The sequence below is a fragment of the Panulirus ornatus genome, chromosome 8 (assembly GCF_036320965.1).
Source record: "Panulirus ornatus isolate Po-2019 chromosome 8, ASM3632096v1, whole genome shotgun sequence".
NCBI lineage: Eukaryota > Metazoa > Arthropoda > Malacostraca > Decapoda > Palinuridae > Panulirus > Panulirus ornatus.
Window position 1 is genome coordinate 44,895,627 of NC_092231.1, and position 13,159 is coordinate 44,908,785.

Sequence of the window (13,159 nt, forward strand, 5' to 3'; positions counted from 1 at the left end):
CGACAGGGGTGTGTGATGTCTCCATGGTTGTTTAATTTGTTTATGGATGGGGTTGTTAGGGAGGTGAATGCAAGAGTTTTGGAAAGAAGTGCAAGTATGCAGTCTGTTGTGGATGAGAGAGCTTGGGAAGTGAGTCAGTTGTTGTTCGCTGATGATACAGCGCTGGTGGCTGATTCATGTGAGAAACTGCAGAAGCTGGTGACTGAGTTTGGTAAAGTGTGTGAAAGAAGAAAGTTGAGAGTAAATGTGAATAAGAGCAAGGTTATTAGGTATAGTAGGGTTGAGGGTCTAGTCAATTGGGAGGTAAGTTTGAATGGAGAAAAACTGGAGGAAGTGAAGTGTTTTAGATATCTGGGAGTGGATTTGGCAGTGGATGGAACCATGGAAGCGGAAGTGAATCATAGGGTGGGGGAGGGGGCGAAAATTCTGGGAGCCTTGAAGAATGTGTGGAAGGTGAGAACATTATCTTGGAAAGCAAAAATGGATATGTTTGAAGGAATAGTGGTTCCAACAATGTTATATGGTTGCGAGGCATGGGGTATAGATAGAGTTGTGGATGTGCTGGAAATGAGATGTTTGAGGACAGTATGTGGTGTGAGGTGGTTTGATCGAGTAAGTAATGTAAGGGTAAGAGAGATGTATGGTAATAAAAAGAGTGTGGTTGAGAGAACAGAAGAGGGTGTTTTGAAATGGTTTGGTCACATGGAGAGAATGAGTGAGGAAAGATTGACCAAGAGAATATTTGTGTCTGAGGTGGAGGGAATGAGGAGAAGTGGGAGACCAAATTGGAGGTGGAAAGATGGAGTGAAAAAGATTTTGAGTGATCGGGGCCTGAACATGCAGGAGGGTGAAAGGCGTGCAAGGAATAGAGTGAATAGGAACGATGTGGTATACCGGGGTCGACGTGCTGTCAGTGGATTGAACCAGGGCATGTGAAGCGTCTGGGGTAAACCATGGAAAGTTCTGTAGGGCCTGGATGTGGAAAGGGAGCTGTGGTAATGGTGCATTATTACATGACAGCTAGAGACTGAGTGTGAACGAATGGGGCCTTTGTTGTCTTCCTAGCGCTACCTCGCACACATGAGGAGGGAGGGGGTGGTTATTACATGTGTAGCAGCGTGGCGATGGGATGAATAAAGGCAGACAGTATGAATTATGTACATGTGTATATATGTATATGTCTGTGTGTATATATATATATGTATACGTTGAGATGTATAGATATGTATATTTGCGTGTGTGGACGTGTATGTATACACATGTGCATGTGGGTGGGTTGAGCCATTCTTTCATCTGTCTCCTTGCACTACCTCGTTAACGCGGGAGAAGCGACAAAGCAAAGCAAAGCATATGTATATATATATATATATATATATATATATATATATATATATATATATATATATATATATATATATATGTATAGGAGTCATGTGGGGAGTGCTCATCCTCCTCAAAGGTTCACATTGGGGTGTCTAAATGTGTGTGGATGTAACCAAGATGAGAAAAAAAGGAGAGATAGGTAGAGTATGTTTGAGGAAAGGATCCTGGATGCCTTGGCTCTGAGTGAAACAAAGCTCAAGTTTAAAGGGGAAGAGTGGTTTGGGAATGTCTTGGGAGTAAAGGCAGGGGTTGGTGAGAGGACAAGAGCAAGGGAAGGAATAGCACTGCTCCTGAAACAGGAGTGGTGGGAGTATGTGATAGAGTGTAAGAAAGTAATCTATAGATTGATGTGGGTAAAACTGAAAGTGGATGGAGAGAGATGGGTGATTATTGGTGCATATGCACCTGGGCGTGAGAAGAAAGATCACGAGAGGCAAGTGTTTTGGGAGCAGCTGAGTGAGTATGTTAGTAGTTTTGATGCATGATACCAGGTTATAGTGATGGATGATATGAATGCAAAGGTGAGTAATGTGACAGTTGAGGGAATAATTGGTGTACATGGGGTTTTCAGTGTTGTGAATGGAAATACTGAAGAGCTTGTAGATTTGTGCGCTGAAAAAGGACTGGTGATTGGGAATACCTGGTTTAAAAAGAGAGATATACATAAGTATACGTATGTAAGTAGGAGAGATGGCCAGAGAGCATTATTGGATTACGTGTTAAATGATAGGCGCACGAAAGAGAGACTTTTGGATGTTAATGTGCTGAGAGGTGCAACTGGAGGGATGTCTGATCATTATCTTGTGGAGGCGAAGGTGAAGATTTGTAGACGTTTTCAGAAAAAAGAGAGAATGTTGGGGTGAAGGGAGTGGTGAGAGTAAGTGAGCTTGGGAAGGAGATGTGTGAGGAAGTACTAGGCAAGATTGAGTACGGATGGAAAAAGGTGAGAACAAAGGACCTAAGGGGAGTGGGGGAGTAATAGGATGTATTTAGGGAAGCAGTGATGGCTTGCGCAAAAGATGTATGTGGCATGAGAAGCATGGGAGGTGGGCAGATTAGAAAGGGTATTGAATGGTGGGATGAAGAAGTGAGATTATTAGTGAAAGAGAAGAGAAAGGCCTTTGGATGAGTTTTGCAGGGAAATAATGCAAATGACTGGGAGATGTATAAAAGAAAGAGGCAGGAGGTCAAGAGAAAGGTGCAAGAGGTGAAAAAGAGGGCAAATGAGAGTTGGGATGAGAGAGTATCATTGAATTTTAGGGAGAATAAAAAGATGTTTTGGAAGGAGGTAAATAAAGTGCATAAGATAAGGGAACAAATGGGAACATTAGTGAAGGGGACTGATGGGGAGGTGATAACAAGTAGTGGTGATGTGAGGAGATGGAGTGAGTATTTTGAAGGTTTGTTGAATGTGTTTGATGATAGAGTGGCAGATATTGGGTGTTTTGGTTGATGTGGTGTGCAAAGTGAGAGGGTTAGGGAGAATGATTTTGTAAACAGAGAAGAGGTAGTAAAAGCTTTGCAGAAGATGAAAGGGCAAGGCAGTGGGTTTGGATGGTATTGCGGTGGCAACTTATTAAAAAAGGAGGTGACTGTACTGTTGACTGGTTGGTAAGGTTATTTAATGTATGTTTGACTCATGGTGAGGTGTCCGAGGATTGGTGGAATGCTTGCATAGTGCCATTGTACAAAGGCAGAGGGGATAAAAGTGAGTGCTCAAATTACAGAGGTATAGGTTTGTTGAGTATTCCTTGGAAATTTGTATGGGAGGGTATTGATTGAGAAGGTGAAGGCATGGACACAGCATCAGATTGGGGAAGAGCAGTATGGTTTCAGAAGTGGTAGGGGATGTGTGGATCAGGTGTTTGCTTTGAAGAATGTATGTGAGAAATACTTAGAAGGAGGTGACTCCTTAGAAGGAGGTGACTCCTTCTTCTGTTTCCCCTTTTAGAAAGTTAAATTACAAGGAGGGGAGGGTTTCTAGCCCCCCGCTCCCATCCCTTTTAGTCACCTTCTACGACACATGAGGAATGCATGGAAAGTATTCTTTCTCCCCTATCCCCAGGGATATTAAGTATAATAAATAATAAAAATGGAGAGAATGAGTGATCAGACATCCCACCAGCTGCCACTCTCAGCATAATTACATCCAAATGTCTCTCTTTTATATGCCTATCAATTAATATGTGATCTGATAATGCCCGTTGACCATATCTCCTCACATATGTATACTTGTGTATATCTAGTATTCCTGATCACCAATCTTTTTTCAGCATACAGCTCTGCAGTCTCTTCACCAGTTCCATTCATAACACAGAATACTCCATGCACACCAGGTTATACCCTCAACTTCCACATTGCCTACCTTCATATTTAAATCACCCATCACTAATACCCGGTCTCATGCACCAAAGCTGTTCACACACTTACTCAACTACTCCCAAAACACTTGCCTCTCATGATCTTTCTCCTCATGGCCAGGTGCATAAGCACCAATAATCACTCCTTTCTCGTCATCCACTTTCAGTTTTACCCACATCAATCTATAATTTACTTTTTACACTCTATCACACGCTCCCACAACTCCTGCATCAGGAGTAGTGCTACCTCTTTAGCTCTCATCCTCTTGCCAACCCCTGACTTTACTCTCAAGACATTTCCAAACCATTCATCCTGTTTACCCTTGAGCTTCATTTCACTCAGAGCCAGAACATCCTGGTTTCTTTTCTCAGACATACTACCAATCTCGCCTCTCATCTCATCTTGGTTATATCACACACATTCAGATACCCCAATCTAAGCCTTTGAGGAGGATGAGCAATCTCCACTTGACTCCTTCTGTTTGCTCTTTTAGAAGGTGAAATACAAGAAGGGGAAGATTTCCAGCCCCCAACTCTTGCCCCCTTAGTCACCTTTAGAAAGTGATCCTGGGTAACTCCTAGAGTAATTATAGATAAAATGAATATTTACTACTGCATACTTTGAGCTGTGTTGTAATTCATGGGAATTTGATTTGTATATTCTACTGCATAGGTAAAAGAAATGTTGTATTAGATATTGCTTGAGTTGTTATTATGAGAATACAGTATACTTGATTTATGAATTAAAATATGTTTATTCTATTTCCAGCAAAGTGCAAGAAAACACACAACATTGATGTTGTGTGTTCCAATCTTACAGAAGACAGTCATCTTCAGTCTATGATTCGTCTAGATGCTGTTACATCTCATTGCCCGTTCACTGGCCCACGAAAGTTCACATTTGAATTGCCACAGGGAGAATGCAGTGAAAGTCTTTCAAAAATCATCTCCAGTAAAGAAACTGAACTTGAGTTTCAGTTTGCCTCCTGTGAAACCTTGCTGAGTGGATTTGAATTTGAAGCCAAAAGTATGTACACTAGAATTCTTATTCATTTATGTTTTACCATGAATTTCTTTAAAACATGAGGAGTGGCAATGGAGTATTATTATGGATTCTCTATTGCCGTGGCCACCTCCTTGAAGGAGTTCCAATTGGAACAGGTGTCAGAGATATAGATGGATACAAGTTATTTACATTCTTGGAACTATACTTGTGTAAATAGATAAGCAAATGACTTCCTTTTCACTAAGAATGTTAACACTAATACTACAGAAATTGCTTATTATAATCTAAAACTAGCAATAAAAGTGTGTACATGTTGCATCACACCCTGATGATGTTTATGCACACTCTTTTTTCATTTTTGAGTGACTGAAATGTATGATATTTTTTTGAAGCTGTGACAGTAATCTGCAAGATACATCAATGGGTTATTGGTGGAAGTACTCAGCTCAAATTTTAAACAGAGACAGGAGTAGTGAAATCATCATATGATGATAATGGAAGCAGGCATATAAAGGTCATCAGATGATGATAAGAGCAGGTACCAACAGTTTCATCTCTGGCATGCTGTAAATCAAACCCTTGATGGTTATTTTACTATAGAAGCAAGACCAGTCTTGCTATATAGCTAATGTAAACAAAATCTTCATTAAACATCTTGTGCTTTTTCTTTTTCATACAACAGCTGAAAAATTTGAATGTGTTGCAAATTGGAAAGATGGGACTACTCATTACCTAATTAGCAAACTAGAAGGGAACTCTTTGTCTCTGGAGGAGCGTTATCGATGCTTCACATATACTCAAGAAAAGAACAAGAATCATGTTTACCACATGATTCACTCAAACACTGCAAGATGCGAGTTTTCAGAAGACTTCAACAAAGCTTTAAAAATTTTTGACGTAATAGAAGGTAAGATGAATAATGAAACTTTAAAATTGACACTTAATAGATGTTTCATCATTAAGAAATACCAGTATTTTGTTTTCAAACCTTAATACATCATTGCCCCTGATTGAAAACAAGTACAGAAGCAAATTGTGTGAGTTGAACATATTTGTAAGTATAGAAAAACAAGGAAAAACTTCTAATGATGTCTTCAGAATTTTAGATGAACAAATGGCTTGTACAGTTTCATCAAAGAACTTTTCACATTCCTGCAACCCAAGGCTGCTGGAAAGATGTCTTAGGTAATACTAGGACTCTTTCTTGGTCTCTGCCTGATTAAGATTAAACTATTTTTTTTATTTGCTTTGTCGCTGTCTCCCGCGTTTGCGAGGTAGCGCAAGGAAATAGACGAAAGAAATGGCTCAACCCACCCCCATACACATGTATATACATACACGTCCACACACGCAAATATACATACCTATACATCTCAATGTACACATATATATACACACACGGACATATACATATATATATATATACACATGAACATAATTCATACTGTCTGCCTTTATTTATTCCCATCACCACCTCGCCACACATGGAATATCACCCCCCTCCCCCCTCATGTGTACGAGTTAGCGCCAGGAAAAGACAACAAAGGCCCCATTCGTTCACACTCAGTCTCTAGCTGTCATGTAATAATGCCCGAAACCACAGCTCCCTTTTCCACATCCAGGCCCCACAGAACTTTCCATGGTTTACCCCAGATGCTTCACATGCCCTGATTCAATCCATTGGCAGCACGTCGACCCCGGTATACCACATCGTTCCAATGCACTCTATTCCTTGCTCGCCTTTAACCCTCCTGCATGTTCAGGCCCCGATCACTCAAAATCTTTCTCACTCCATCTTTCCACCTCCAATTTGGTCTCCCACTTCTCCTCGTTCCCTCCACCTCCGACACATATATCCTCTTGGTCAATCTTTCCTCACTCATTCTCTCCATGTGACCAAACCATTTCAAAACACCCTCTTCTCCTCTCTCAACCACGCTCTCTTTATTTCCACACATCTCTCTTACCCTTACATTACTTACTCGATCAAACCACCTCACACCACATATTGTCCTCAAACATCTCATTTCCAGCACATCCACCCTCCTGCGCACAACTCTATCCATAGCCCATGCCTCGCAACCATACAACATTGTTGGAACCACTATTCCTTCAAACATACCCATTTTTGCTTTCCGAGATAATGTTCTTGACTTCCAAACATTCTTCAAGGCTCCCAGGATTTTCGCCCCCTCCCCCACCTTATGATTCACTTCCACTTCCATGGTTCCATCCGCTGCCAGATCCACTCCCAGATATCTAAAACACTTTACTTCCTCCAGTTTTTCTCCATTCAAACTTACCCCCTAATTGACTTGACCCTCACCCCTACTGTACCTACCTCTTATTCACATTTACTCCTAACTTTCATCTTTCACACACTTTACCAAACTCAGTCACCAGCTTCTGCAGTTTCTCACATGAATCAGCCACCAGCACTGTATCATCAGCGAACAACAACTGACTCACTTCCCAAGCTCTCTCATCCACAACAGACTGCATACTTGCCCCTCTTTCCAAAACTCTTGCATTCACCTCCCTAACAACCCCATCCATAAACAAGTTAAACAACCATGGAGATTAAACTGTGAGTAGAAATTCACCATTTACAAGGTTGTATCATTGGGGGTATGTCTTGCCAAAGAATTCCCTCCAGAGGAGTCCATTTTTTCCCTTCTAATTGAAGTAGACAGCATTAGAGATGCAGGGTTCTTAAGAAATAGGTCTTAGATAATACCAAGGCTCTTTCATGGCAATATGCAAGTGGACAGTAGGCAGGTGAGAAAGGATAATCAGGGAGAATGAGATGTTTTGGAAGGAGGTTGGTAATACGAGAAAAGCAAGAGAACAAATGGGAACATCAGTTAAGGGGCAAATGGGGAATTAGCAGCAGGCAAAGATGAGATGAGGGGGAGATGGTGTGAGTATTTTGAAGGATTCTTGAATGAATTTGGTGACAGGGTGGCAGATTTAAGTCGTTTGGGTTAGAGAGGTATGCAAAGTGGGAGTCATGAAAATGAGTTTGATGAAGGGAGAAGAGACGGCAAAAGTCTTGCATAAGATGAAATGTGGCAAGATTGCTGAAATGGCTGATATTACAGTCGAATTTCTTGACAAATTGGATGTTTCTGTGGTTGATTGGTTAAAAAGGATTTTCATTGTATGTATAGATCATAGTGAGGGGCCTGAAGATTGACAAAATGCATGTATAGTGCCACTGTATAAAGGCAAAGGGAACAAAGGTGAGTGTTTGAACTACATAGGCATAAGTTTGTTGAGTGTATGCACCTGTAAGGTAAGCGTTGATTGAGAAGATGAAGGCATGCATAGGGCATCAAACTGGGAAAGAATGATTTAGTTTCAGGAGTGGTAGAGGATATGTGGATCAGGTATTGCTGTAAAGAATTTGTGTGAGAAATACTTAAAGAAACAGATGCATTTGTATTTGGCATATATGGATGTGGGGAAAGTATATGATGGGGATGACTGACATGCCTTGTTAAAGGTCTTACTGGAAGCAGTGAGAAATTTTTAGCAAGAGTTTGAGGCATTTGTGTGAGTAGGTAGGGAGATGAGTGAGTGGTTTCAGGTGAAGATTTGTCTGCAGCAGAGGTATTTGATGTCACCAAGGCTGTTGAATTTGTTTATGTATATAGGGTGGTGAGTGAGGTGAATGCAAGGGTCTTAGAGAGCATGCAGACTATAGGATTGATGGGGCTTGGGATTTGAATTAGTTTTTGTTTGTTATTAGCACAGTACTGGTGGCTGAATATAGTGAGAAAGTGTAGAACTGGTGTGTTAGTTTGGGAGAGTGTGTGAAAGGTGGAAATTGAGAGTTTATTTGAATAAAAGCATGGTTATTAGGTTTATCAGGGCAGATGGATAGGTTTGGTGGGATGTGAGTTTGAATGGAGAAAATGTGGAGAGTGAAGCATTTTTGATACCTGGGAATGGACATTGCAGCAAATGGAAGCATGGAAACAGAAATGAATCATAGGGTGGGTGAAGTGGCGTAGGTTCTGGAAACACTGTGGAATATGTGAAAAGAGAGGTCATTATCTAGGATGGCAAAAAGGTATGTTTAAAAGTATATATTCCAACAATGTTGTATGGATATGAGGCTTGCATTACATATTAGGATGTTTGGAGGAGGGTGGATGTATTGAAAATCAAAAGTCTGAAGCCATTATGTAGTGTGAGGTAGTTTGATGAAGTAAGTAATAAAGGAGTAAGAGATAGGTATGGTGCTAATGAGAGAATGGTTGAGAGAGCTGAAGAGGATGTGCTGTAACAGTTTTGGCATATAAAGAGAATGAGTGAGGGGAGGTTGGCAAAGAGGATATATGTCGTAAGAGTGGAGAAGACAAGGAGAAGGAAGACCAAATTGAAGATGGAAGAATGAATTGAAAGATATTTTGAGTGCCCGAGGCCTGAACATGCAAATAGGTGAAAGATATCCACAGGATAGAGTAAATTGGAGTGATGTGCTTTATAGGGGACAAATTGCTGTTAAAGGGCTGAATTAGGGCACATAAAGCAGCCAGGGGAAACCATGGAAAGGTTTGTGGATAGGGGGCTATGGTTTCAGTGCATTACACATGATAGCTAGAGAATGGATGTGAGTAAATGAGGCCTTTATTTTTTCTGTTTGAAGTGCTACCTCATTAGTGTGTGAAACATCCAGTTTTTACTTTTCCAAAAGAAGGAACAGAGAAGGCGGCCAACTTAGGATCTTATCTCTTAGGCTCAATCCTCTCTTCTCAGCGCTACCTCGCTAACGCAGGAAATAGGCGATTATGTATGAAAAAGAATATATGTATTATCCCTGGGGATAGGGGAGAAAGAAAACTTCCCATGTGTTTCGTGCATATCATAAAAGGCAACTAAAAGGGGAGGGTAGCAGGTGGCTAGAAATCCTTCCCTCCTGTTTTCATGGTGCTACTTCGCTGAAGTGGGGTCAACAATGCTGTTTCCTGTGGGGCGGGATGATGCCAAGAATAGACTGAAGGCAAGTAAGTATGTGTCCCGCGTTTGCGAGGTAGCGCAAGGAAACAGACGAAAAAAATGGCCCAACCCACCCCCATACACATGTATATACATACACGTCCACACACGCAAATATATATACCCATACATCTCAATGTACACACATATATATACACACACACACACACACACACATACATATATACACTTGCACACAATTCACACTGTCTGCCTTTATTCATTCCCATCGCCACCTCGCTACACATGGAAAAACATCCCCCTCCCCCTCATGTGTGCGAGGTAGCACTAGGAAAAAAGGCCCCATTCATTCACACTCAGTCTCTAGCTGTCATGCAATAATGCCCGTAACCACAGCTCCCTTTCCACATCCAGACCCCACAGAACTTTCATGGTTTACCCCAGACGCTTCACATGCCCTGATTCAATCCATTGACAGCACGTCAAACGCGGTATACCAGATCGATCCAATTCACTCTATTCCTTGCCCGCCTTTCACCCTCCTGCATGTTCAGGCCCCGATCACTCAAAATCTTTTTCACTCCATCTTTCCACCTCCAATTTTGCGCGTGATCAAGATATTCCTATGAGTCCACGGGGAAAATGAAACACGAAAAGTTTCCAAGTGCACTTTCGTGTAATAATCACATCATCAGGGGAGACACAAGAGAGAAATATAACAGTCAGTTGGTAAACATGTTTACCAAATGGCATCCTAGCTTCGTGTCTTCGATGTATATCAACTTACTGTTATATTTCATAACACGAAAGTGCACTTGGGAGCTTTTCGTGTTTCATTTTCCTCGTGGACTCATAGGAATATATATATATATATATATATATATATATATATATATATATATATATATATATATATATATATATATATATATATTTTTTTTTTTTTTTTTCATACTATTCACCATTTCCCGCGATAGCGAAGTAGCGTTAAGAACAGAGGACTGGGCATTTGAGGGAATATCCTCACCTGGCCTCCTTCTCTGTTCCTTCTTTTGGAAAATTAAAAAAAAACGAGAGGGGAGGATTTCCAGCCCCCCGCTCCCTTCCCTTTTAGTCGCCTTCTACGACACGCAGGGAATACGTGGGAAGTATTCTTTCTCCCCTATCCCCAGGGATAATATATATATATATATATATATATATATATATATATATATTTTATTTATTTTGCTTTGTCGCTGTCTCCCGCGTTTGCGAGGAAGCGCAAGGAAACAGACGAAAGAAATGGCCCATCCCACCCCCATACACATGTATATACATACACGTCCACACACGCAAATAGACATACCTATACATCTCAAAATACACATATATATACACACACACACAGACACATACATATATACCCATGCACACAATTCACACTGTCTGCCTTTATTTATTCCCATCGCCACCTCGCCACACATGGAATACCATCCCCCTCCCCCCCTCATGTGTGCGAGGTAGCGCTAGGAAAAGACAGCAAAGTCCCCATTCGTTCACACTCAGTCTCTAGCTGTCATGCAATAGTGCCCGAAACCACAGCTCCCTTTCCACATCCAGTCCCCACAGAACTTTCCATGGTTTACCCCAGACGCTTCACATGCCCTGATTCAATCCATTGACAGCACGTCAACCCCGGTATACCACATCGATCCAATTCACTCTATTCCTTGCCCGCCTTTCACCCTCCTGCATGTTCAGGCCCCGATCACTCAAAATCTTTTTCACTCCATCTTTCCACCTCCAATTTGGTCTCCCACTTCTCCTCTTTCCCTGCACCTCCAACACATATATGCTCTTGGTCAGTCTTTCCTCACTCATTCTCTCCATGTGCCCAAACCATTTCAAAACACCCTCTTCTGCTCTCTCAGCCACACTTTTTATTTCCACACATCTCTCTTACCCTTACATTACTTACTCGATCAAACCACCTCACACCACACATTGTCCTCAAACATCTCATTTCCAGCACATCCACCCTCCTCCGCACAACTCTATCCATAGCCCACGCCTCGCAACCATACAACATTGTTGGAACCACTATTCCTTCAAACATACCCATTTTTGCTTGCCGAGATAATGTTCTCGACTTCCACACATTCTTCAAGGCTCCCAGGATTTTCGCCCCCTCCCCCACCCTATGATTCACTTCCGCTTCCATGGTTCCATCCGCTGCCAGATCCACTCCCAGATATCTAAAACACTTTACTTCCTCCAGTTTTTCTCCATTCAAACTTACCTCCCAATTGACTTGACTCTCAACCCTACTGTACCTAATAACCTTGCTCTTATTCACATTTACTCTTAACTTTCTTCTTTCACACACTTTACCAAACTCAGTCACCAGCTTCTGCAGTTTCTCACATGAATCAGCCACCAGCGCTGTATCATCAGCGAACAACAACTGACTCACTTCCCAAGCTCTCTCATAGACAACAGACTGCATACTTGCCCCTCTTTCCAAAACTCTTGCATTCACCTCCCTAACAACCCCATCCATAAACAAATTAAACAACCATGGAGACATCACACACCCCTGTCGCAAACCTACATTCACTGAGAACCAATCACTTTCCTCTCTTCCTACATGTACACATGCCTTACATCCTCGATAAAAACTTTTCACTGCTTCTAACAACTTGCCTCCCACACCATATATTCTTAATACCTTCCACAGAGCATCTCTATCAACTCTATCATATGCCTTCTCCAGATCCATAAATGCTACATACAAATCCATTTGCTTTTCTAAGTATTTCTCACATACATTCTTCAAAGCAAACACCTGATCCACACATCCTCTACCACTTCTGAAACCACACTGCTCTTCCCCAATCTGATGCTCTGCACATGCCTTCACCCTCTCAATCAATACCCTTCCATATAATTTCCCAGGAACACTCAACAAACTTATACCTCTGTAATTTGAGCACTCACTCTTATCCCCTTTGCCTTTGTACAATGGCACTATGCAGGCATTCCACCAATCCTCAGGCACCTCACCATGAGTCATACATACATTAAATGACCTTACCAACCAGTCAACAATACAGTCACCCCCTTTTTTAAAAGATTCCACTGCAATACCATCCAAAGCTGCTGCCTTGCCGGCTTTCATCTTCCGCAAAGCTTTTACTACCTCTTTTCTGTTTACCAAATCATTTTCCCTATCCCCCCTCACTTTGCATACCACCTCGACCAAAACACCCTATATCTGCCACTCTATCATCAAACACATTCAACAAACCTTCAAAATACTCCCTCCATCTCCTTCTCACATCACCACTACTTGCTATCACCTCCCCATTAGCCTCCTTCACTGAAGTTCCCATCAGCTCCCTTGTCTTACGCACTTTATTTACCTCCTTCCAGAACATCTTTTTATTCTCCCTAGAATTTAATG

General features: G+C 41.5%; 1 protein-coding gene across 2 annotated transcripts in view; it reads left to right on the plus strand.

Moving 5' to 3' along the window:
- LOC139749926 (uncharacterized) overlaps positions 1-13,159 on the plus strand; it is a 342,839-nt gene that overhangs the window by 218,288 nt on the left and 111,392 nt on the right. For both annotated transcript variants that reach the window (XM_071664343.1, XM_071664344.1), the window contains 2 exons: positions 4,513-4,770; positions 5,432-5,656. In XM_071664343.1, coding sequence (XP_071520444.1) covers positions 4,513-4,770; positions 5,432-5,656 — 483 coding nt within the window. The remainder of the gene's footprint in view (positions 1-4,512; positions 4,771-5,431; positions 5,657-13,159) is intronic.